The 26,254-nt window shown below is 44.5% G+C and overlaps 1 protein-coding gene across 1 annotated transcript in view; it reads right to left on the bottom strand.

Annotated features, from left to right (window-relative positions):
* TXLNG (taxilin gamma) overlaps positions 1 to 25,464 on the bottom strand; it is a 58,983-nt gene extending 33,519 nt beyond the window's left edge. The window contains exon 1 of the mRNA XM_003261094.4: positions 25,306 to 25,464. Within this exon, the coding sequence (XP_003261142.1) occupies positions 25,306 to 25,407 (102 nt within the window). The 5' untranslated portion in view covers positions 25,408 to 25,464. The remainder of the gene's footprint in view (positions 1 to 25,305) is intronic.
* Between the last annotated feature and the right edge of the window lie 790 nt (positions 25,465 to 26,254).

The following is a 26,254-nucleotide window of genomic DNA, read 5'->3' as shown; positions in this document are numbered from 1 at the left end:
CTGGCCTACATGGTGAAACCCCGTCTCTACTAAAAATACAAAAATTAGCTGGGCGTGGTGGTGCGTGCCTGTAGTCCCAGCTACTCGAGATGCTGAGGCAGGAGAATCACTTGAACCCGGGAGGCGGAGGTTGCAGTGAGCCAAGATCGGATCACTGCACTCCAGCCTGGCAGTGAGACTCCGTCTCAAAAAAAAAAGCTGGCCACGGTGACTCACACCTGTAATCCCAGCACTTTGGGAGGCCGAGGCAAGCAGATCACCTGAGATCAAGAGTTCAAGAACAGCCTGGCCAACATGGTGAAACCCCGTCTCTACTAAAATCACAAAAATTAGCTGGGCGTGGTGGCGCATGCCTGTAATCCCAGCTACTCGGGAGGCTGAGGCCAGAGAATTGCTTGAACCTGGGAGGCAGAGGTTGCAGTGAGCCGAGATCACGCCATTACACTCCAGCCTGGGCGACAAGATTGAAAACTCCATCTCAAAAAAAAATAATAATAACAGACTCAAGGAAGGCCAAAAAACTATTGTGTAATGCAGAATAATAGGTGGTGGCATATGGCATAAACAAGAATATTAAATTAATCTGTATAGTGCACAAACACATCACCTATTTTCCTTTTAATTGTATGTCATCACTTCCTATTTGTAGTTAATCTGATTTTTTTTTTGTCTTTCCAGACACTCCTGCCTCTGAACTCTTATCACATATGACAATATCACGTATTTGATATATACAGCCTCCTAAGTAGCAATAGCTTACTATGCACAAATGGTACTCAAATGCCAACTGATAGGGAGCATACAGAGGCAAAAATGGCTGTTGAAGACAATCCACGAAAAGAACCTAGGCATTAATACACAAGTTATAGAAAATACCACTATTGGCCAGGCACGGTAGTTCATGCCTGAAACCCAGCAATTTGGGGGGCCGAGGTGGGTAGAACACTTGAGGTCAGGAGTTCAAGAACAGCCTGGCCAACATGGCAAAACACCATCTCTGGTAAAAATACAAAAATTAGCTGGGCATGGTGGTACGTGCCTGGAATCCCAGTTTACTCGGGAGGCTGAGGCACAAGAATTGTTTGAACCCAGGAGGTGGAGGTTGCAGTGAGCTGAGATCATACCACTGCACTCCAGCCTGGGCAACAGAGCGAGACTCTGTCTCAAACAAACAAAAAATGAAAATACCACTGTTTTTATCATTAGAAGCAAGACAGTATTACATTTCCCTTCTCTCTTGTACAACTAATTTTGATGTCGTATCAGGGTATTTTTTACATTTGCTAATGAAAGATATACTTTGGCTCTACAAAATCTTTTTGTTTATTAATAAGCCCAGTTCCAACATGACTTGATTCAAACCACAGTCTACAAATACTCTTGAAATAGCAGGCCTCGGCCGGGCGCGGTGGCTCACGCTTGTAATCCCAGTACTTTGGGAGGCCGAGGCGGGCGGATCACGAGGTCAGGAGATCGAGACCACGGTGAAACCCTGTCTCTACTAAAAATACAAAAAAATTAGCCGGGCGTGGTGGCGGGCGCCTGTAGTCCCAGCTACTCGGAGAGGCTGAGCCAGGAGAATGGCGTGAACCCGGGAGGCGGAGCTTGCAGTGAGCCGAGATTGCGCCACTGCACTCCAGCCTGGGCGACAGAGCAAGACTCCGTCTCAAAAAAAAAAAAAAAAAAAAAAAAAAAAAAAGAAATAGCAGGCCTCAATTTTTCTACCACAAGGACTATTCAGTTAACAACCTACTTGGGGCTCTGTACCTGGGCTATTGAATATTAAGCAAATTCTTAGGCCAATAACTTTATTAAATTGTAAATGATTTCTCAGACCTCATCTCCTCAACCAGAGAATTCTATATCATATGCCCAGTACAATTTTCTACTCTGTCTTCTCTCTCTGATGCACATTCTGGATGCCTTTTCTTGGATCAATCTCTTATATAAATAGTAGTAGCACCTAACACTCATACAGTAAATAGTACATCCAGGCACTACTGTAAGAACTTTCCTATATTAACTAGCTTAATCCTCACAACAATGCCACTACGTAGGCACTATTATTTTCTCCATTTTAGAGATGAGCAAACTATGGCATGTAAAGTTAAGTATCCTGCCTAAGGTCACAGTTAGTAAATTGCACGGCAAAGATTTGAACTCTAGCAGTCTAGCTTCCGAGTCCATGCTCTTAACCACAAAAACATACTGCTTCATAACTACCTTCTGTCTACTACGATTCAAACATCCTTGTCCTGGCCCAGCCATCTTAGAGAAGCCTACTTAATAATGGGGAAGAGATGCTCCCAAAATACGATGTACAAAAATGAATTACAAAACAGAATGTACTGTATATTTTGTATACGCACACATATATGTATACAGATGCTCCTCAACATACATTGGGGTTACACAGTGATAAATCCATCCTAAAGTCAACAATGCAAGTTGAACCACAGTAAGCCAGGAACCATCTGTGTGTATGTACGTATGTACATACACAGACAAAGTGTTGGAAGAAAATATTGAAGAAAATATCTTGGCCTGGTGCAGTGGCTCACACCTGTAATCCTAGCACTTTGGGAGGCTGAGGCGGGCAGACAACCTGAGGTCAGGAGTTTGAGGCCAGCCTGGCCAACATGGTGGAACCCCATCTCTACTAAAAATACAAAAATTAGCCGGGCGTGGTGGCGGGTGCCTGTAATCCCAGCTACTCAGGAGGCTGAGGCAGGAGAATTGCTTGAACCCAGGAGGCGGAGGTTGCAGAGAGCCGAGATCACGCCACTGCACTCCAACCTGAGCAACAGAGCGAGACTTCGTCTCAAAAAAAAAAAAAAAAAAAAACCAACAACAACAAAAAAAACTATAAGATACCATTTTACACATCAAAAACTTCGACAACACTGTGGGAGGGGGTGTGGGGCATTCTCAAGCATTCCTGGTGGGAGGATAAATTGACTTAACCACCAAGGAGACTGGGAACCAGCACAAGGGAACCTCTAGGGTGTTGGTAATGCTCTGCATCTTGATGGGGATTTGCATGCATTTGCTAAAACTTAGCACATATGCACTTCTGATGGCTTCATGGGTGAAGGGACAGATAAATGGACAGATAACTGAAAAAGCAACCAGAGTAAAATGTCAAAGGTAAAATCTAGGTGGTGGCAAAATTGATGTTTAGTATCAACTTTGCAGTAGCTTTGAAATTTTTCATAAGATGTTGGAGGGAGAAAACATCAAGTCACATATGCGTTGATCCAGCAAATTCATTTCTTACCAGTTTTTCCTACAGATATACCAGTACATTTGTGAATGACATAATACATAAGGTTATTTATGCAGCATTATTTATGGTAGCAAAAAATCAGAAATATCCTAAATATCAATAAATAGACTGGATGAATAAACTGCTGTACATCCATCCAATTGAGTACCATACTATCTGTTAAAAAAAAGAATAAGGCGGTTATATAATTACTGGTAAGGATAGATTGATAAGGGAAAAAGCAAAATACCCTGTAGTACATATCATATGCCATGATATGAGGCTTCAGGAGGTGCTGTATAAATGTATGAGCAGAGAAGTATATCCAATCTCTGGCCGGACACAAAGAAACATTACTGGAGACAAACTGAGTGAGTGGGGACAAGACTTTCACAGCAGGCGTGTTTTCACCTTTTAACTTAGGTGCCTTGAGTTACCTTTACAAGAGCTTTAACATGTTTTTTAACAGCAAAATGAAGAGAGCTCTCTAATATAGTGCCTTATTCGGAAAAACAAAAGGGGAGGAGATGTTTATTTAAATTCCAATCTCAAATGAAAATGAAACCAACACTGAGTAGTTTCCAGATGGATTTCTATTAGAACCCTTCCCTGTAGAAAATCATGACACAAAAGCTATCACATCTGCAACTTGTGAGCAGCATGTGTACCTTTTAGAGAAGCACAACACTGTGCTACAAGTGTTTGTTTACAAGAGCCTTAAACACCAATAATCCCCCACCCTAGCCACTCCCCTCCGGTCAAAGGATATATTTCGCAATCTTCCTTCCACTGTCTCAATACCTGGAGCTAAGAGGACTCACTAACTGACCAAGAGATGCCTTCAAAATGGGCGGCCACCATTTTATCAATAATAAACGACAGGAGCAAAGAACAACTATCATAGAAATTTTTGCAAATGAACTTGAGGAAGTACTCTGCATTCATCAACTACTTGTAATAGCTTTTTGGATCAAAACATTCAAAACTAAGAACATGGAAATTAAAACCTAAAGGAAAAAAAATTTTTTAGGTTTCTTTCCCTTCTACCAACACCCACATTCACTTCCTAATTATTTCTTTTTTTTTTTTTTTGAGAGGGAGTCTCGCTCTGTCGCCCAGGCTGGAGTGCAGTGGCGCAATCTCGGCTCACTGCAAGCTCCGCCTCCCGGGTTCACGCCATTCTCCTGCCTCAGCCTCTCTGAGTAGCTGGGACTACAGGCGCCCGCCACCATGCCCGGCTAATTTTTTATATTTTTAGTAGAGACGGGGTTTCACCGTGGTCTCGATCTCTTGACCTTGTGAGCCGCCCGCCTCAGCCTCCCAAAGTGCTGGGATTACAAGCGTGAGCCACCGCGCCCGGCTCTAATTATTTCAACTACTGCTTGCTCACATGAGCTCAAACACCTTTGACCAGGGCCAGGTATGTGCAGAGGACACAAATTACCCAGTCCTTGCCAGCAAGAGCTAGAGTGGACCTTCAGAGGGAGCAGTTGGGAAAGGTTGTGTGTATTTCTGCATTTTCCTAGACAGACATCCTTAGCTTGCCTCAGATTCCCAAACGGTCTAGGAGGAACTTATCAAGTAAGTAAAGGGAACCTTTAGCGCCTCAGGCTGACACTGTGTGAGGTGTTCTCAAGGTGACCCCATTTAACCTTCCCTGCCTCACTGAGATACAGGCCTTATTGTTCCCAGGTACAGAAAATGAGACTTGATGAGATTAAGTAACTCGCTCAAAATCATATTAAAATCAGTAAAAGGGGCTGGGAAAATTCAAAACCACATCCACCAAACTCAAGAGTCAATGTTCTCTCTATTACACTGTTTCCCTCACTTTATAAATCAGCTTTGGAAAATGCAAGTTCAAAATCAAACAGATCTCTGACGCAGTTACAAAATAAATCTAAATTAAACGTCTAAAAATACACAGCACACTAGAAATACCAATATGCATTCAGAAAACATCATGAAAGATATGTAGAATTTTTAGCAGGGATTAACTCTGGGATTTAGGGAGGTAAGACATGTCTAATTTGGGGGTAGGGATAGCTTCAAATAATCTGAAGTGATTAAGGAACTGGAGTTAGTTTGTTGTTGTTTTTTAATTTTGCGGTTTGTTTTTGTTTTGTTTGTTTTAAGACAGTCTCCCTCCATCACCCAGGCTGGAGTGCAGTGGCCCTATCTCAGCTCACTGCAACCTCCGCCTCCCGGGTTCAAGCAATTCTCCTGCCTCAGCCTCCCGAGTAGCTGGGACTACAGGCGCGCACCACCACTCCCAGCTAATTTTTTTCTATTTTTAGTAGAGATGGGGTTTCACTGTGTTAACCAGGATGGTCTTGATCTCCTGACCTCATGATCCACTGGCCTTGGCCTCCCAAAGTGCTGGGATTACACGCGTGAGCCACTGTGCCCAGCCAATTTTTGTATTTTTTAGTAGAGATGGGGTTTTGCCATGTTGGCCAGGCTGGTCTTGAACTCCTGGCCTCAGATGATCTGCCCACCTCAGCCTCCCAAAGTGCTGGAATTACAGGCATGAGCCACCATGCTTGGCCTTAATTTTGTGTTTTAGGATAAACCAAATTATCTCTAAAAATTTTTCCAACCCTTTGTTTCTAATAATTTACCCTAAGAGTTGTTAACTTCAACCAGGAGTGTACGGACAACAGTGTATGTGCAACCATGCTCACGCTGCCCTGGGAGGGGCAGTGGAGACAGAAATGGATGAGGAAATAGTGAAAGATATCAAAGATACCCCATACTCTTGGGGCATCAGCTATTGGCCTTATTTGATTTTGTAAAACATAAACCTGCCTCCTAAACCCTTCCAGTATTTTGAGGGGCTTTCACATTTCCAAATACAAAGTTTTACAAACAAACCTATTATAAAAATTACATTGTCATGTGGCTAAATTACAAAAATGACTTCAGCTTTGTATAAGTCATTTAAAACAGTGTATACACTAAGGCTATTTTAATCTTCCAAAGAACTACTGGGGATAGCACAGTTTTCCTCACAGCTAATGCTTTATCAATCATTTATCTCAAATTCCTGTTTTAACCATTTTGGATCAAAGCCTTTAAAATATGTATTACATAACTCAATGCCTCCTTAAATAGTATGTTTTACTGTGTTAGAACAAAGAAATGAAATGAAAGGATATTTATTTTCAACAGATAAAATATTACTGTGCAATATTATATAATTAGATTCTGGTATACATGTCTCTACAACATGCCTATATTCTTTAAGATAATAAATTCTCAATGTTTCCAAATATAAACTCCCAAAGGTGAGATCTTATTTAAATTTTAGGTATGAAATACTTGTCTGAGACTTCCTAAGTTATATAGCACTGTCTTTAAAAACAGACCACACAGACCCATACATGGGAATTTACTACATTAAAAATGGTGTCATTTCAAATTGGTAAAGGAAATAAATGATTTATGATATCTCCCAAACCATATGGGGGAACAAAGGGTTATCCTGTCTTACCCTCTCCAGATATACCAAGATTGAAACATGAAAAATGAAAACCACAAAGAGCTTGAAGAAGTCCTCAACAAATTTTTTTCCATAACCTTGGCATGAAGAAGGCCTTTCTTTTGTTGTTGTTGTTTTGGTTTTTTTATTTTTATGAAATTATATACAGCAGAATGACTGCTCCATAGACAGAGCAGGGCTATCTCAGTAGCACAGAGTAGCCAAGAAGGCCTTTCAAAGGAAAGCAAAAAACCCAGAAGCTATTTTTAAAAAGGGGGTGGTGGCGGGTGCGGTGGCTCACGCCTGTAATCCCAACACTATGCAAGGCGGAGGTAGGAGGATTGCTTGAGCTCAGGAGTTCAAGACTAGCCTGTGCAACACAGCAAGACCTGTCTCTACTAAAAATAAAAAAATTAGCCTTGTGTGACGGCACACATCTGCAGTCCCAGCTACTCAGGAGGCTGAGGTGGGAGGATCACTTGAGCTTGGAAGATCAGCAAGCTATGACTGCACCACTGCACTCTAGCCTGGGCAACACAGCCAGGCTCTGTCTCAGAAAAAAAAAAAGGGGGGGGGGGGGTGGTAATGATTGGAGATTAATTTGCTAAATAATTAAAATCTTTGAAATTCCTGGGGTGGAGGGACAACGGACAGTGAGGTATGAGAAATTACCTATTGGGCCCAACTTATACTATTCCTAGTGATGGTTATACTAAAATCCCAGACTTCACCGCTACATAATGTATCCATGTAACGAAACTTGTACCCCTTAAATCTACAACAAATTTTTAAAAACTAAAAACTTTCAGACTAGCCAGAAGACTGCAGGAAGCCCTTACAAATGAGCCAGAGACACACTTTTCAAGGGTTTGTGAACAGGCAGATCACAATTAAAGAACTAAAAATGCCCAATATACAAATAAAAATGCAAAGCAAACCAAGGTACCATCTTTAACTTACCACATTTTAAAGGAGTAAAAAAACAACCTTGGTGTGGGCAAACAGGTCACTCAGCATACTTTTGGCAGGGGGTGGGGGGCTCCAAATTGGTAGAGTGGGTTTGTAGAGGTATTAGCAAGCTCTATCAACGTCTGAACTCACATGCACTTTCACCCAGCAATTCTACCGCTTGGAGTTTATTCCAGATATTCTCACTCAAGTGTAAATGGTTACTCACCAAACCAGAAAACAACCTAACTGTCCACCAATAAGGAACTGGTTAAATAATGGTCATCCATACAAGGTAAAACTATGCAGCCATTCAAAGGAATAAAACAGATTGTATGCCAACATAGTATAATTAGGTAGGAAAAAAAGGCAAATGGCCAGTACAGGATGAATACATCAGTATAAATTTAAAATACCCATATACTGTATAAGCCAATATATGGATACAATTTTCCTACAAGAATATCCCCAAAATTGTTCACCATAATTACCTTTGGATTGTGGACCTAGAAGTTGGAAATGAAGAATTATTTTTTCTTTTTATAATTCTTGGCTCTGCCTTAATTTATTTTACTTTTTGGCTGTCAAATGATCCATTTTTGGAATATTTTCCTTTGTGCTTCCTTTTTTTGTGACAGAGTCTCACTCTGTTGCCCAGGCTAGAGTGCAATGGCATGATCTCAGCTCATCACAACCTCCGCCTCCCGGGTTCAAGCGATTCTCCTGCCTCAGACCTCCGAGTAGCTGGGATTACAGGTGCACACCACCATGCCCGGCTAATTTTTGTATTTTTAGTAGAGACGGAGTTTCACTATGTTGGCCAGGCTGATCTCGAACTCCTGACCTCGTGATCCGCCCGCCTAGGCCTCCCAAAATGCTGGGATTACAGGCGTGAGCCACCGCACCTGGCCCCTTTGTGCTTCTTAAATAGCTGGGTATTGGCCAGGCGCAGTGGCTCACGCCTGTAATCCCAGCACTTTGGGAGGCCGAGGCGGGCGGATCACGAGGTCAGGAGATCAAGACCACAGTGAAACCCTGTCTGTACTAAAAATACAAAAAAATTAGCCGGGCGTCGGTCTGGGAAGTGAGGAGCACCTCTGCCTGGCCGCCCCATCTGGGATGTGGGGAGCGCCTCTGCCCGACCTCCCCGTCTGGGAGGTCTACCACGGAGGCCAGAAGCAATGTGGGGGCTGGACGTGGTGGCTCACGCCTGTGGTCCCGGCACTCTGGGGGGCCGAGGCGGGTTGATCACTTCGGGCTAGGAGTTCGAGACCAGTCTGGCCAACATGGCGAAACATATGAAAAATACAACAGACAAACCAACCAACCAACCAACTCAGTGACAACAAAACAGGTCTACCCTGTAGTCATACTCTAATTTTTTCTATTTTCCTCCCTTTCTGATCCTTTATCCCACTTTCTTTTTCTTCCTCTTCCTTCTCCTTCTTCTTTGTCAAATAGAGGATTGAGTTATTATCACTGATCCATATAAAGTCCCTGTCTCATTTATTTTAATTCCCACCCCCCATTTCTATTCTCCGACTTCCCATGTGCAACCTTCCTAATATGTTTGATACGCATCTTTTTGTTTGTATGTATTTTTAGAAAATGTTTATTGTTTTTGTGTGAAAAAAAAAAATTAATACAAAAAAATTAGCCGGGCGTGGTGGCGGGCGCCTGTAGTCCCAGCTACTCGGAGAGGCTGAGGCAGGAGAATGGCGTGAACCCAGGAGGCGGAGCTTGCAGTGAGCCGAGATTGTGCCACTGCACTCCAGCCTGGGCAACAGAGCGAGACTCCATCTCAAAAAAAAAAAAAAATAGCTGGGTATTGCACTGCATCACTGTTGATGTCATCTATGATGTCATGAGAGTGACAGCCGTCAACATTGCAATCCACAGACTGGGCAGTCCCCAGGATCTCTAATGGTTACGGAGAGTTCTTAAAAGATCCGTGCCACATCTGTAAGGCAGTTTGTTAGGTCAAACTTAGGCTGGATGGTGGAGGTAGCAGATGTCCGACGAACCCAGATTTGGGACAACCAAAGAAAGTAGCAGGCCAGGCGCTGTGGGCTCACGCCTGTAATCCTGGCACTTTGGGAGGCCGAGGAGGGTGGATCATGAGGTCAGGAGTTCAAGATCAGCCTGGCCAAGATGGTGAAACCCCGTCTCTACTAAAAATACAAAAATTAGCCGGGCGTGGTGGCAGGGACCTGTAATCCCATCTACTCGGGAGGCTGAGGCAGGGAATTGCTTGAACCTGGGAGACGGAGGTTGCAGTGACCCGAGATTGTGCCACTGCACTCTAACCTGGGCAAAAGAGCAAAACTCTGTCTCAAAAAAAAAAAAAAAAAAAAAAAAGGAAAGCACCTTGGCTTCCTCCAAGCAGAAAACTGAAAGTAGTATTTTTTATTTTATGAATGTCTTACTTTTATTTTTTAAAAAAGACCTTTTAAGTTGAGATTTTGGTTGGTATTACAGTATTATACTTACTCACTTTTCCATTACTAACGCAAGCTCAGAATCTGAACACGGCAGGAGGTCATACCTTATTTCATGTCATCTTTTCCCTTTGCCTTGCTCTACGCCAGTGGGAAATGCGACCAAGCCAACTTAACATAAGTAGCAGTCAGAATCACTAACAAAAGGGGCTGGGTGCACTTTGGGAGGCTGAGGTGGATGAATCACCTGAGGTCAGGGGTTCAAGACCAGCCTGGCCAACATGGCGAAACCCTGTCTCTACTAAAAATACAAAAATTAGCTGGGCGTGGTGGTGTGTGCTTATAATCCCAGCTACTCGGGGGGCTCAGTCAGGAGAATTGCTTGAACCTGGGTGGCAGAGGCTACAGTGAGCCAAGATTGTGCCACTGCATTCCAGCCTGGGTGACAGAGTGAGACTGTGTCAAAAAAAAAAAAAAAAAAAAAAGCCAGGTGGGTGGCTCACCCCTGTAATCCCAGCACTTTGGGAGGCCGAGGCGGGCAGATCACGAGGTCAGGAGTTCGAGACCAGTCTGACCAACAGAGTGAAACCCTGTCTCTACGAAAAACACACAAAAAATTAGCCGGGCATGGTGGTGTGCGCCTGTAATCCCAGCTACTCGGAAGGCTGAGGCAGGAAAATCGCATGAACCCAGGAGGCAGAGGTTGCAGTGAGCCGAGATCGCACCACTGCACTCCAGTCTGGGTGACAGAGCAAGACTCCGTCTCAAAAAAGCAAAAAAGAAAAAAAAATCGCTAATAAAAAGTATCCCTTATTTGCCCAAGATTATGCAACGGTTAGGCCAAGATCTGAACACGGGGAGTCTGGCTTTGTCCAAAGCCCGGGCTTTTTATTACTGTCACAGGGTTCACAGGCAACACTAACATTAAGAATAAAATACAGGCCAGGCGCGGTGGCTCACGCCTGTAATCCCAGCACTTTGAGGCCTCTCAAAGGATCACCTGAGGTTGGGAGTTCGAGACCAGCCTGACCAACATGGAGGAAACCCTGTCTCTACTAAAAATACAAAAATTAGCCGGGCATAGTGGCACATGCCTGTAATCCCAGCTACTCGGGAGGCTGAGGCAGGAGAATTGCTTGAACCCAGGAGGTGGAGGTTGTGGTGAGCAGAGGCTGTGCCATTGCACTCCAGCCTGGGCAACAAAAGCAAAACTCCATCTCAAAAAAAAAAAAAAAAAAAAAAAAAGAATAAAATACATGCAAGACATGGGCTTCAGGAGAACTCACCAACGACTGTAGACTTATTTATAAGCAGAGAAAATAGCCAACCTCTTTCCCTCCAACCCCACTAGGTGGAGAATTAATCTATCATAACGCTAAAAAAATCACTATCTTTGGGAGAAAGGTAGGTTGCCTTTAAATAAATCAGTTGACCACTGAGTAAAGGGGGAAAGTCCTTGACTATCTGGATGTTTTGGGGACTAGACTTCAGGTAAGCATAATGGAAAGGGAGGTGTGTTAGCCATTCTCATATTGCTATAAAAGAATGCCTGAGGCCGAGCGTGGTGACCCATGCCTGTAATCCCAGCACTTTGGGAGGCTGAGGCGGGCGGATCACCTGAGGCCAGAAGTTCGAGACCAGCCTGGCCAACATGGTAAAACCCCATCTCTACTAAAAATACAAAAATTAGCCAGGTGTGGTGGCATGTCCCTGTAATCTCAGCTACTCAGGAGGCTGAGGCAGGAGAATTGCATGAACCCGGGAGGTGGAGGTTGCAGTGAGCTGAGATTGCATCACTGCACTCCAGCCAGGGCGACAGAGCGAGACTCTGTCTCAAAAAACAAACAAAAAAAGAATGCCTGAGACTGGATAATTTATAAGAAAAGAGGCTTAACTGGCTCACGGTTCTGTTGGCTGTACAGGAAGCACAGTGCTGGCATCTGCTTCTGGCGAGGCCCAGGGAGCTCCAACAAAACAGGAGCAGGCGTGCCACACAGCGAGAGCAGGAGCAAGAGAGCTAAGGGGTCAGGGGCGCCACATATTTTTAAGAATCAGATCTCGCTAGAACTCACTATCGGGGGATGGTTGGCACCAAGCCATGAGGGCCCCTATGATCCAATCACCTCCCACCAGGCCCCACCTCCAACACTGGGATTACAATATAACACGAGATTTGGAGGGAACAAGATCCAAACCGTATCAGGTCTGAGGTTGCTGAAGCCAAGAACTGCTCCACAGGAAATACACTAACAAATAAGCATTTTTCAGAAGTATCTCCTCTTAGCCAGATGTGTTGGCACACGCCTGTAATCCCAGCTACCCAGGAGGCTGAGACAGGAGAATCGCTTGAACCCGGGAGGCAGAGGTTGCAGGGAGCTGAGATAACGCAATTGCACTCCAGCCTGGGCGACAGAGTGAGACTCCATCTCAAAAAAAAAAAAAAAAAGTTTCCTCCTCTCCAGGCCTGGCTCGGTGGCTTACGCCTGTAATTCCAGCACTTTGGGAGGCTGAGGTGGGCAGATTGTTTGAGTCTAGCAGTTGCAAACCAGCCTGGGCAATATAGCAACACTCCGTCTCTAAACAAAAATTTGCCAGGTGTGGTAGTGAATGCCTATAGTCCCAACTAATCGGGAGGCAGAGGCAGGAAGATCACCTGAGCCCGGGAAGTTGAGACTGCAGCGAGCTGAGACTGTGCCACTGCACTCCAGCCTGGGTGACAGAATGAGACCCTGTCTCAAAAAAATAAAAAATTAAAAATAATAATAAAGTGGCTGGGCATAGTGGCTCACGCCTGTAATCCCAGCACTTTGGGAGACCAAGGTGGGTGGATCGCCTGAGGTCAGGAGCTTGAGACCAGCCTAGCCAACATGGTAAAACCCTGTCTCTACTAAAAATACAAAAATTAGCCAGGCGTGGTGGCGGAAGCCTGTAATCCCAGCTACTCGGGAGGCTGAGGCAAGAGAATCACTTGAACCCGGGAGGCGGAGGTTGCAGTAAGCCAAGGTCACGCCACTGCACTCCAGCCTGGGCTAAAGAGCAAGACTCCATCTCAAAAAAAAAAGATTTGATGATGGATAATTATTCCCAAGTGGAATTAGATGGTCAATATCTAAGTTTACTATGTGAGATAAATGGAACACACAAGATGGCTAACAGAATACATGCAAGGCTAAGTTCTGAGTGAAAAAAAGGAATTAAAAAAACTAACATTACTAAATGCCTGACATTTTATTTATTTTTTTGAGACAGAGTCTCGCTCTGTCACCCAGGCTGGAGTTCAGTGGCGCGATCTCAGTTCACTGCAACCTCCGCCTCCTGGGTTCAAACAATTCTCCTGCCTCAGCCTCCCGAGTAGCTGGGACTACAGGCGCCCGCCACCATGTCCGGCTAATTTTTGTATTTTTAGTAGAGATGGGGTTTCACCATGTTGGCCAGGCTGGTCTCAAACTCCTGACCTCGTGATCCGCCCGCCTTGGCCTCCCAAAGTGCTGGGATTACAGGCATGAGCCACCATGCCCGGCCTAATGCCTGACATTTTAAATATATTATTTAGTTCACAGTTACAATTCTAAGACAGTAGGAACATCACCCCATTGTATAGCTAAAGAAACTAGGGAGCAGAGTAGGAAGTGAGGGGAGGAAGCCATTATTTCAGACCTACATTTATTAAGCCTGGCATGGAGGTTGATGCTTCTATAAGGGGACGTCCTAAAGAACCACATCTAAAGCTAAGAATCATGATGAATACCCAAGTATCCATCGCCAGATGGATATACAAAATATGGTTAATATGTAAGGTAGAATATTATTCCACCTTAAAAAGGAAATGCAGGCGGGTGTGGTAGCTCATGCCTGTAATCCCAGCACTCTGGGAAGCCGAGGTGGGCGGATCACCTGAGGTTGGGAGTTCGAGACCACCCTGACCAACATGGAGAAACCCCGTCTCTACTAAAAATACAAAATTAGCCGGGCGTGGTGGCGCATGCCTGTAATCCCAGCTACTCGGGAGGCTGAGGCAGGAGAATCGCTTGAACCCGGGAGGCGGTGGTTGCGGTGAGCTGAGATCGTGCCATTGCACTCCAGCCTGGGAAACGAGCGAAATTCCGTCTCAAAAAAAAAAAAAAAAAAAGGAAATGCTGGCTGGGCACAGTGGCTCATACCTGTAATCCTAGCACTCTGGGAGGCCAAGGCAGTAGGATCACTTGAGCCCAGGAGTTGCAGACCAGCTATAGTGAGACTCTGTCTCCACAAAAAATAAAAATATTAGCCTTGTATGGTGGCACATTCCTGTAGTCCCAGCTACTTGGGAGGCTGAAGCAGGAGGCTTGCTTGAGCCTAGGAGTTCAAGGCTGCAGTGAGCTATGATCATGCCACCGCATTCCAGCCTGGGCGACAGAGCAAGACCCTGTCTCTAAGGAAAAAAAAAACAAAACTTTTGCTGTACACCACAGTATGCTGGTGGTCTTCGAAAAAAGCATGAGTGCAGCTGTTTGAGTTATGAACCCAACTTGCTGCTCTTTCTATGGAACATTTTTTAAATAGACAAACTATGGTTGTTTGTTCAGACCTGGGTATTTGGCAGACATTTTCTCCAAAATATACGAAGAGAGCCTGTCACTTCAAGGCAAGCAAACAACAGTACTTGTTGCCAATGATAAAATTTGAGCTTTCAAGCAAAAAACAGAATTTTTGAAAATTATCTGCCACCATGAGCTTAACAGCTTCCCAATTCTTGAAAAGACTTTTCTGCTGAGATCAGTGGTGATTAATTAACAAATGTGATTTTTATATAGTATACCAAAACGTACCAACATTTGGAAGATGAACACAATTCAGTTAACCAATATTTTCGAAATGACTAATGGATGGTATTACAAAATGACACATGGGGAAAAGAGACCCATTTGACACGCAAGACAGACCAACAGAATCAAAGGATTTCCACAATTATCCACAAAGACTATTACAATACTCCTCCCTGTTCCAACTACATACATGGGTGAGGCCACATTCTCTTCATATACTTAGGCTGAAAGGGCATATTACAACAGATTGAATGCAGAAGCAGATGTCTTCTATTAAGCCATTCATTATAGAGATCTGCAAAAATGTAAAAGAATGCCACTCTTTCCAATAACATTTTGGAAAATCAGCTATTTTTAATTTTTTTTAAATGTTACTTATGTTAACATGTATGGCAGCTTTTGCCATGGCCCCCAATGGTCCCCTCCCCTTGAGCGTGGGCTGAACCTAGTGACTGGCTTCTAATGAAGAGAGAATTCATCAAAAGTGAGAAGATGTCATTTCTATGATTACGATACAAAAGACTGCAACTTCCTTCTCTTTCGTGCTGGCACTCTCTCTCACTCACTCTGATGAAGCAGCTGCCATGTTGTGAGATGCTTACAGAAAGACCCATGTGGCAAGGAACCAAGGAAGGCCTCCGGCCAACTGCTCATGAGGAACTGAGGCCTCAGTCCAACAGCCCACGAGGAACTGAAGCCTGCCAACAGCCACAAGAGTGAGCTCGGAAGTGGATCTTTCCCAGTCAAGCCTTCAGGTGACTGCAGCCCTCGAGAAACCCTAAAGCAAAGGACCTGGCTAAGCCACACTCAGATTCCTAAACCCCGAAACTGTGAGATCACAAATGTTCCAAGTCAGTAAATTTTGGGGTGATCTGTTACACAGCAATAGATAACCAGAGTACAACATTTCTTTCTTTTTTTTTTTTTTTGAGACAGTCTTGCTCTGTCGACCAGGCTGGAGTGTAATGGTATGATCTCGGCTCACTGCAACCTCCAACTCCTGGGTTCAAGCGATTTTCCTGCCTCAACCTCCCAAGTAGCTGGGATTACAGGCATGCGCCACCACGTCTGGCTAATTTTTGAGGCTGGAGAACTGCCTGAACCCGGGAGGCAGAGGTTGCAGTGAGCCGAGATCGCACCACCGCACTCCAGCTTGGGCAACAAGAGTGAAACTCCGACTCAAAAAAAAAAAAAAAATTGAATTATACACTATAAATGGGCAAACTGTATGGCATGTTACCCAAACAAATTAATAAATAAATGAAGCCAGAGAAATGATGGAGTTCTGAGGAGGGATCATAAAGTGGAGGCAGGGTAAGTTCTAGGAGTTGTCCTAACTACTACCTGGGGGCAGGCAGCTAAAGGATCCAGAGTAACAGTCACAGCATGTAAGAGCACAAAGAACACACAGAACCATTAGTAGGTAAATGACAAGAAAAGAGAGGCAGACTAGTGCTAAACTAAGGGATGAGGGAACCTGATCTCCCCCACTGGTGAAGAAGCCAAGAATAAGCAAAAGGATCCGGGAAAGGTCTACTTTGGACACAGCTTCTTTAGTCTCATAACCTAGCAGTGTAAGTGCTAATATTGTACATTTACTGGTAACATCTATATTAGACTGTGTACATCATTTGCCTTTTAATAAGTGAATGTTAATGACTGCATTAAATTTTGCATTTAACTTCTGTGGCTATTTCTTTTATAAAAATAAATTATTCTTTTTTTTATTTTTATTTTTTTGAGATGGAGTCTCGCTCTGTCGCCCAGGCTGGAGTGCAGTGGCGCAATCTTGGCTTACTGCAAGTTCTGCCTCCCGGGTTCACACCATTCTCCTGCCTCAGCCTCCTGAGTAGCTGGGAATACAGACACCCGCCACCACACCCGGCTAATTTTTTATATTTTTAGTAGAGACGGGGTTTCACCGTGTTAGCCAGGATGGTCTCGATCTCTTGATCTCGTGATCCACCCGCCTCTGCCTCCCAAAGTGCTGGGATTACAGGTGTGAGCCACCACACCCGGCTAAATTATTCTTTTATAAAAATAAAGGATGCTGGATTCCATGATTTGCAAAATCACTTCTAGTTCGAAAACTGTAACTCAATGAATATCTGCAATCTGAAAGATACTTGTATTAGCGTAAGTACCTCTTTCAGTAGCAAAGGAGCAGGACATTCAAAGATTTTAATGCCCAAAGCCACTGAAATATACTTGGACCTGATGTATTTACAGGACAGGGGCTGGGTCACACAACTAGCACCTTTAAGCCACAGACTCTTAGATGTAAAATGGTCCTTTACTTTTATGGGTTACCTAAGTGAACATCCCTGTCCCAATTTTATGAAGTCATCCTTCCCTAGCACCATATGGACCAATCCTGATACACCTCTGAAACATCAAGCCTTCTTTTTATTTGTCTTACTGCCCCAGACCACTTCAACTCTTTGCTAACACCAGGTTGTATGAACTTTATTTAGAAGAAGTTAAAGAGAGTCTTTCAATTTATTCAAATTACACTTGGAGGTACTGTTGCAGGAAGTTGTATCATGGCATACCTGCTAAATCATAAATCTCAAGGTCAACCTAGGGCCTAGGTGAATGAAGCAAAAGATATTAAGAGGCTCAAAACTCCTCTGGTCCCCAAATTATAATCAATTTTCGATATCCCCTAATCATCCAACTCCATCCCTCATAATTTGTCTTCGTTTAGCAAAAACTATTACTATTACTATTTTACCTACCAGCATGTTTTGCTCACTTTCAACTAGGGGCACTTTTGTGACCTTTACTATCTGAGGAGATGTTAACATGAGAGATACGAAATATGGACAATGGCTTTGGAGCCCAAAGAGCCGAAACTCTGAATATACCACTTAGCATCTCCTGTGTGGCCATAGGGAGGCCAACATCTCAGTTTCCTTATCTGTAAACTGGGATGTACAGTACTTACCTTCTTGGGTAAGTAGATATAATAGGTATAATAGGTATAAATTGCTGATAGATATAAATTGCTGACACATAGCAGAACTGTTATAATATTTGAATGAAGACATTTTACAGGCTGGGTGCAGTGGCTCACACCTGTAATCCCAGCAGTTTGGGAGGCCAAGGCAGGAGAATCACGCTTGAGCCTAAGAGTTTAAGACCAGCCTGCACAACATAGGAAGACCCTGTCTCTCAAAAAAAAAAGAAAAAAAACAGCCAGACATGGTGGCACACACACCTATAGTCCTAGCTACTAGGAAGGCTGAGGCAGGAAGATCACTTGAGACCAGGAGTTCAAGGCTGCAATAAGCGTAACTGCACTCCAGCCTGGGCAACACAGGGAGATCCTGTCTCAAAAAAAAAAAAAAAAAGATATTTTACAAAATGCATTCATTCTCACTTTTAATATGGCCCATTTTGCAATCCAAAAGGCCCATAAAGAAATGAGTTTCTAAGCTACTGGCACATCTTTCTTGCCAAACCATTCTACCTTGAAAGTAGGGAAAGAAGAAACATGAAAAAAAAAAGTAGCCAGTAAATATTACTCAGGACAGACTATAAGGTGGGAAGTAGGAGATAACAGAGGTCATTCTAGGGACATTTTGGAAATGCAACACAGAATGCAAATCAACACCCTAAGCAATAAATGCTAATACAATTATTTTGATAGCATAGGAGGACAACACCAGTTATTTTATGTATCTTTTCCTTCAAGTAATGTAAGTATTTATAAGTGCCAACAGAATTTCAACTAGGAGGTAGATTCAATCATAAAAACATACTCCCAGGGTCTTAATGGATCTTAAAGGTCACCTTACCAATTTCTATCCTCTTCTAGAAATGTCCCATCTCAATGTTGATGAATATGATATTAAATTTGTATATTATTATATACTTTTTTTTTTTTGACATGGAGTCTCCCTCTATGTCACCCAGGCTGGAGTATAGTGGCACGATCTCGGCTCACAGCAACATCCGCCTCCCAAGTTCAAGTGATTCTCCTGCCTCAGCCTCCCGAGTAGCTGGGATTACAGGCATGTGCCACCATGCCCAGCTAATTTTTGTATTTTTAGTAGAGATGGGGTTTCACCATGTTGACCAGGCTGGTCTTGAACTCCTGACCTCAGGTGATCCACCTGCCTCAGCCTTCCAAAGTGCTGGGATTACAGGCATAAGCCACCACGCCCAGCCTATACTTTTTATTTTTATTATTTTTTAGAGACAGGATCTCACTCTCATGCCCAGGCTAGAGTGCAGTGGCCCAATCATGGCTCACTGCAGCCTTGACCTCCTGGACTCAAGTGATCCTTCCACCTCAGCCTCCCAAGTAGCTGGAACTACAGGCACATACCAATGTGCCTAGCTAAGTTTTTTATTCTTCATAGAGACAGGGTCTCCCTGTGTTGCCCAAGCTGGTCTCAAAATCCTGGCCTCAAGCAGTCCTCCTGTCTCAGCCTCCCAAAGCACTGGGATTACAAGCATGAGCCACCATGCCTGGCCCATACTTTATAAATACTGACACATCCGTTATACTAACTAAAAGTTATTCATAATCACATTAGAACCAAACAAGAGGAATTAGGGGGAGGGCAGCAGGAAGAGGAGGAACAGGCAAACAGATTTCTTGAGGTATTAAGTTAAAACTTAATGAGGTAAGCAGAAACTTCCCATGCATTAGAAGACATCTGTCATACTATCAGTTACGCAACTATACACTAACTCTAGCAAACTTCACCAGCCGTGGGCTCTATTATTCAAGCAAGTTTGTTTCTGACTGAGACTCAGATGCCTTATCTATATACCTGGCGATACCACCTACCTTGCAGAGTTAAGGAGATATTAGAATGCATTCACACCTTAAGTGACTAACACAGTGCATGAAACACAAATGAAATTTGAGGTCTCAAAATTTCTTCCCTTTGAAACATAACTCTGAGAAGTATAAAACTGTGACAGCATATCTATTTAATAGAAGCCCATTATAGTGAATCTTGTGAAGAATCCCACAAAAGCAGTTTTATGTCATTTGGATTTGATACATACCTTCCTAAATAAAACTTCTCTAGGCAAGACCAATATAAATAACACAAAAAATAACATATAAAACACCTTCCAGGCCAGGCGCGGTGGCTCACGCCTATAATTCCAGCACTCTGGGAGGCCGAGGCAGGTGGATCATTTGAGGTCAGGAGTTCAAGACCAGCCTGGCCAACATGGTGAAACCCCATCTCTACTAAAAATACAAAAATTAGCCAGGCCTGGTGGCGCATGCCTGTAATCTCAGCTACTCGGGAGGCTGATACAGGAGAATCACTTGAACCCAGGAAGTGGAGGTTGCAGTGAGCTGAGATTGCGCCATTGCACTCCTGCCTGGGCGACAGAACAAGACTCCATCTCAAAAAAACAAAATAAATTAAAAATAAATAAATAAAACACGTTCCAATAACATAATAAATATGGCATAATATGATATGAAAATGTGGCATGAATAGCAGAATATGCTGTATCTGGTTTGTTCTCATTACTGCTTATCCTATTTGATCCCAGTAAAAGAAAAAAATAAATTTACCTAAGCTTGGTGATACAATTAGAAAACAATGGTGTAAGCAGAAGATCACTTTACTTCTCATTACTTAATCTCTGTACTAGAAGAGTGGAAGTTCATCAAGTTGGCAAATGGGGAGAAAAACAAGATTAATGAAATGGCTTCTTCCTGCCCCCATATTCTTGCCCAACCCTGACCTGATTTCTCCTCATTATGTCTATCACGGAGAGATTCTGGGAAGAGGAGAGAATATAAAGGTTGGAAGATGGATTTACAAAATTAGCACCCTAAATGCAAGAGAAATTAATCTCTTCCATATGTCCTCCCCTCCAAACCATGTAAAATTCTACATATCCCACACTGTGCCAAATGTGTCCCACCAACTCCTTCTTCACAGTAATCCCCTGTGGTAGGTATGAGCATTATCCCCTCTTTACAGATGATGCAACTGAAGCTTAGAAAGACTGAGAAACTTGCCCAAGGTTGCAGAGCTATGGGCGGCAGAAAGCCGAGTCCCAACTCCAAAATCCATAGATTTACCCAGTACTACACTACTCATTACTGTAGTATAGATGAAAGAGTATTGGGTTCCAGACTCAGCTTCACCCCTTAGGCAAGTGAGTTAACCTGGTTGAGCAGCTTGTCATCAGCAAATGAGGGCAGTGAAAGCTGCCCAGCCTTCTCCACAGCCTCTGACTGGTGCTGAAAGAGTGTATGTGCAAATGTGCCATAAAAACTACAGGGCATTATGTAAATGCAAGATTTTGTTAATTTGGGCCTGGGTACCTTGTATTATCCTTCCACATGGTTTATGGACCTAAAAATTAGTTTAATAGTAAATAATTTTTAACATTCCCAAGCAAAAATCTAGTAAAGAAAAAAAAATACCAACCTTAGACATCTGGAAAAGGCAAAACTATGGAGACAGTAAAACGATCAGGCCAGGTGTGGTGGCTCATACTTATAATCCCAGCACTTTGGGAGGCCAAGGCAGAAGGATCGCCTGAGCCTAGGAGATAAAGACCAGCCTGGGCAACATAGCAGGAACCCCATCTCAATAAAATTAAAAAAAATAAAATCAGTGGCTGCCAGTAGTCTAGGGGAAGAGAGAGAGGGATGAATAAGTAGAGCACAAGGGATTTATAGGACTGTGAAACTCTTCTGTGTGATACTGTAATCGTGGATCCATGTCACTACACATTTGTCAAAATGCACAGAATATATAGCACCAGAGTGAACCCTAACGTAAACTATGGACTTAGTCAATAATAATATAGCAATATTGGCTCATGAATTTTAACACAAGTATCACACTAATGCAAGATGTAAATAATAGGGGATAAGAGTCGGGCGCAGTGGCTCATGCCTGTAACCTCAGCACTTTGGGAGGCCGAGGCAGGCGGATCACCTGAGGTCGGGAGTTTGAGACTAGCCTGACCAACATGGAGAAACCCCGTCTCTACTAAAAATACAAAAAAAATTAGCCGGGCGTGGTGGCACATGCCTGTAATCCCAGCTACTTGGGAGGCTGAGGCAGGAGAATTGCTTGAACCCAGGAGGCAGAGGTTGTGGTGAGCCGAGATCATGCCATTGCACTCCAGCCTGGGCAACGAGAGCAAAACCCCATCTCAAAAATAATAATAAGAATAGGGGGAAAGGGTGTATGTGAGGGGGTATATGGAAACTGTACTTTCTACTCAATTTTTCTGTAAAACTAAAAACCATTCCCAAAAAAAGTCTATTAATTTTTTTTTTAAATCAACCTTATAAAGCAAATTCTACATAGGGATTTAGGAAGTAAAATGAATGAGCCTGATGTTCTAAAAAATGCCTGACATACTAGATATTGTGTACTCATCTTTTTAGACCAATGCTGATAAAATTTTTATGCAATGATGGAAATACTCTAGATCTGCTCTAATACAGTAGCCACTAGCCACACTGGCTACTGAATACCTGAAACTTGGTTAGTATGACTGAAGAAAAAAATTTTTAATTTTAATTTTAGTTAACAAATTTAGCTACATGTCACTAGTGGCTACTATCAGCACAGTTTTAGACAATTCCTCAACAGACCCCTAGTAGTGTACTGTAACATTACCTTTAGAAGCAAAAGGCTACCTCAAGAGACCATTCAAATGGATGTAGTTATGAAACAATGCCACAATTAACTGAGCAGGTCACGAGTGACTAGGCAGATGATTAAAGCAACCAGGAACCAAGAAAGCCCATCTCCAATTGTTCCTCACTTCAGGTCCCATAATGTAACTAGATAATGACAAAACACTCACTTTTCTTTTAATTCTTTCAATATTTTCAAAAAACTCAATTCATTAAACATTTCTGCTTCCTGAAAAAAAGGGTAGAGGTTAAGTTGGAATTAAGGAATATTTTTTCAAGTCAGTGACCCAAAAGAAATTTTAAAATTAAGGGACACAAGGAAGTAATGTAAAAATGATTTTTTAAAAAATTTTTGGCCAGTTGCAGTGGCTCATGCCTGTAATCCCACCACTTTGGAAGGCCAAGGTGGGTGGCTTACCTGAGGCCAGGAGTTCAAGACCAGCCTGGTCAACATAGTGAAACGCTGTTTCTACGAAAAATACAAAAATTAGCTGGGCGTGGTGGCACACAACTGTAATCCCAGCTACTCAGGAGGCTGAGGCACGAGAATCGCTGGAACCCAGGAGGTGGAAGATGCAGTGAGCCAAGATCGCTTCACTGCACTGCAGCCTGGATAACAGAGCAAGACTCTGACTCAAAAAAAAAAAAAACTTTGTTTTTTTAAGAGACAGGGTCTCTCACTCTGCGGCCCAGGCTACCCTCCTGCTTCAGTCTCCCGACTAGGTGGTACTACAGGTGCATGCCACCATAGCTGGCTTAAAAATGATTTTTACAAACACAAGATATTCACCCAATTTGTTAAATGAAAATTCAAAGATTATTTTACCATGTATTTGAATGCCGTCACTGTCAGTTAGAAATCAAAAGGAAAAAGATGCTCAGAAGAGCATAAGCAAAGAAGAATGGAGTATGAGGTACATAAACAAAAATGAGTAGACACACACATGACTATTCCTATCCAGCTGTTAACCAAAGCTCTGCACCTCAAAGGGTCATTACCTCCTATCTTGGTTATTTTAAATGCTAGTTGATTAAACCTCAGTTCCTAATTCAACGACTTTTTGTCCTTATCCCAGTGTCATAAAAGGGAACTTATATCCTCAATTGCAGTGGCTTTTTATCAGAGTCCTCCTCCCCTGGGGAACCTACGAAATCAAACACTGAGATTGGCACCCCACCCTCAGGGAATAAGTAAAGTGTCCAAAGTGCCGGTGTTGAATCCCTTACAGGACATTGGTCCACAGCTTCTTTTTCAGTCCTGCAAGCACTGGATCTTTCTTTTAGAATACAAAGAGAGGGAGAGAAAGAAAGAGAGGTAATTGAGAAGTAGTAACACTGTCATGCAGAAACATGAAAACACCTGACCTTAGAAACAGGCCCCAAAAAGCTAATTCTTAACACTCTGCTCAGACGTAAACTGGACCTTTGTTCTCCCATGTGAAGTTTATGAATTGCATTAGAAAAATATTATTTCGTAATTTCATACAGGAGTTTTTAAGAGTGTTCAAATACACAATTAAGTAATATTAAATAGCCCTCGGTGATCAAGCAAGACATCCAACAAGTTGAAAGTTTCAATATGTTCACCTGCAAGGAAAAAAAGAGATGGGGTTCCCACCTTCCCAGCCTCAGTCCCCGCAATTATCCATTCCAGGGCCCCGAAAACCCTGTACCCCATTCGTTGTGCAATCTTTCTCAAACTCCACCCACTGAGATCCAGAACAAGTGGAATTGTCCCGTTCTGAAAGAGGTCTCAATTTTCCTGTATCTAGGGACGGACTGAAAACTCCTTGACATGAGTCAAGTAAGGCAAGGGGAACAGTCCGGCCTGTTTCCCAGATTGAGAAAGACCCAAGACCAGGGTCGGGAAGGCGTTCAAGTTTCCACTCATCAAATTAAAAAAACTAATAATAAATGAAAGAAAGAAAAGAGGGGAAAAAAGGGGAGGGTGGTAAATAGGACTGGGAGGACCAGCTATCATGCGATATCCCAACTCTGCAGGACCAAGGTCCTCCAGCATCGCCTCCCCATCCATCCCCGGCCCCACGTGCAGCCAAGCCCGCGGAGCCCCCGGGTCTAGGTCCCGGGGGCCGAGCGTCCCGCTCGCACCGGCCCTGCGACGCTCACCCGCTCTCCTGCCCGCCCGCGCAGTGGCGGGGAGCGCAGGGGGGCGGGGGAAGGGGGGCCAAGCACACCCCGGCTCCCGCGCGGTTATCTTACTGCGCAACAGCCTAGCCTGAGCAGCCCGAGGGCAGCCCGCAGCGCGCCCTGCGCACCTGCCCGACGCCAGGAGGGCGAGCCCACGACCCCAGCGAGCCCCTGGACGGCGGCGCTCAGCGCCGGGAGCACGGTAACGGCGGTGACTGGGAGACGGAACGCCTGGCGCCCGGATCCCCGCGGTGCTGGCCGCACGTGGCTGTCACACCTGGCGCACCCCCGCCTCGCACCCCTTCTCCCTTAGAACCGCGTGCGCCCCCTGCCCTCCCTCCCGGCTTCCCCGCCGCGCGCCGCCAAACCCCAACCGTCGTCCCTTCCCACACCATCCATCGCGGTCCCACCACCCCCACCTGCTCCCACTGTCGTCACCCCCGGGAGGGAAGAGGACCGGATGTTCGTCCCGTGGCTAAAGGTAACCAGGGAGAGAGAAGAGGTGTACCCTGAAAAAGGGAGCCCAAACATCCCCCGGGCCGGACAACAACGAGGGCGTCCCCCTGACTGACCTGCTGCCGCGGGCTGCGTCGCCGTCCGCCCCGTCCGGCCTCAGTCGCCTCTTCGGCGCCGCCGCCTCTTCCCCGCGCTGCCTCCTCTACCCGCGTCGCCATGAGGTGACGGCAGCAGCCAAACAAGCGGCCCGACAAGGGGCACGGAATCTCGCAGGGCCTTTCGCCCCGCCCCCGAGCCCCCACGACCACTCGCCGCGTGCGAGACTTCCCACGTGACCGGAGGAGGTTGGCCCCCGAGGGGACGGAGCGAGATGGGGGTGGGGAGCATTGAATACTGGGCTGGGCTTCAGCAAGACCGAAGGGCAGATAGAGGCCGTGTGAGTCTGCGCGGATCGGGAATGGGACTCGGGAGTGGACTACAAGTCCCAGCAGGGCGTGCGGCCACAGCTCGCAGGCTCGGATCGGGATTGGAACATAAAGCGGCGTTCTGAAAAGGGGAGAGTGCTGCACTCAGTATGCTTCGTGTGCAGCCTAGTGGGACTTGCGGTTTCTGGGGGCGATGTCTGGCTATAGGACTCGTTATGATCCTTCGGGGAAAGTTTAGAAATATCCCGGTGTTTGAGAAGGAGCACGATCGGCGACACATTCTTGTGTTTTTGTTTTTGTTGCCATTCTTAGGAATTGGGCGCGAATGATTTGGGGATAAGGGAAAATATTTCGCGACTTTCAAGACGGAAGGTGTATTGGCTCTTAGAATTTGAAGTTTCGTGCTCGGGCACCTGCCCCGAGCCCTGCCCCTCCACCAGAGTTGTCACCACGGTTTACTTGTCCTGAGCTCCCGCGAGATAGGTGCCGCATTCTATTCACCTTGGTTGAACCGCCCCGGCTTCTGCACACTTGCTTGGCACTTCATTCATGTTGAATGTATCCTGCTTTCTCCCACCCCATTTACTGGTTTCATTACCTAAATTTTTCAACAAACTCGGTTTGCTGAACCGAATTTTTT

Source organism: Nomascus leucogenys, chromosome X, assembly GCF_006542625.1.
Source record: "Nomascus leucogenys isolate Asia chromosome X, Asia_NLE_v1, whole genome shotgun sequence".
NCBI classification, from domain to species: Eukaryota; Metazoa; Chordata; class Mammalia; order Primates; family Hylobatidae; genus Nomascus; species Nomascus leucogenys.
This window is presented reverse-complemented; position numbering and strand designations above follow the sequence as displayed.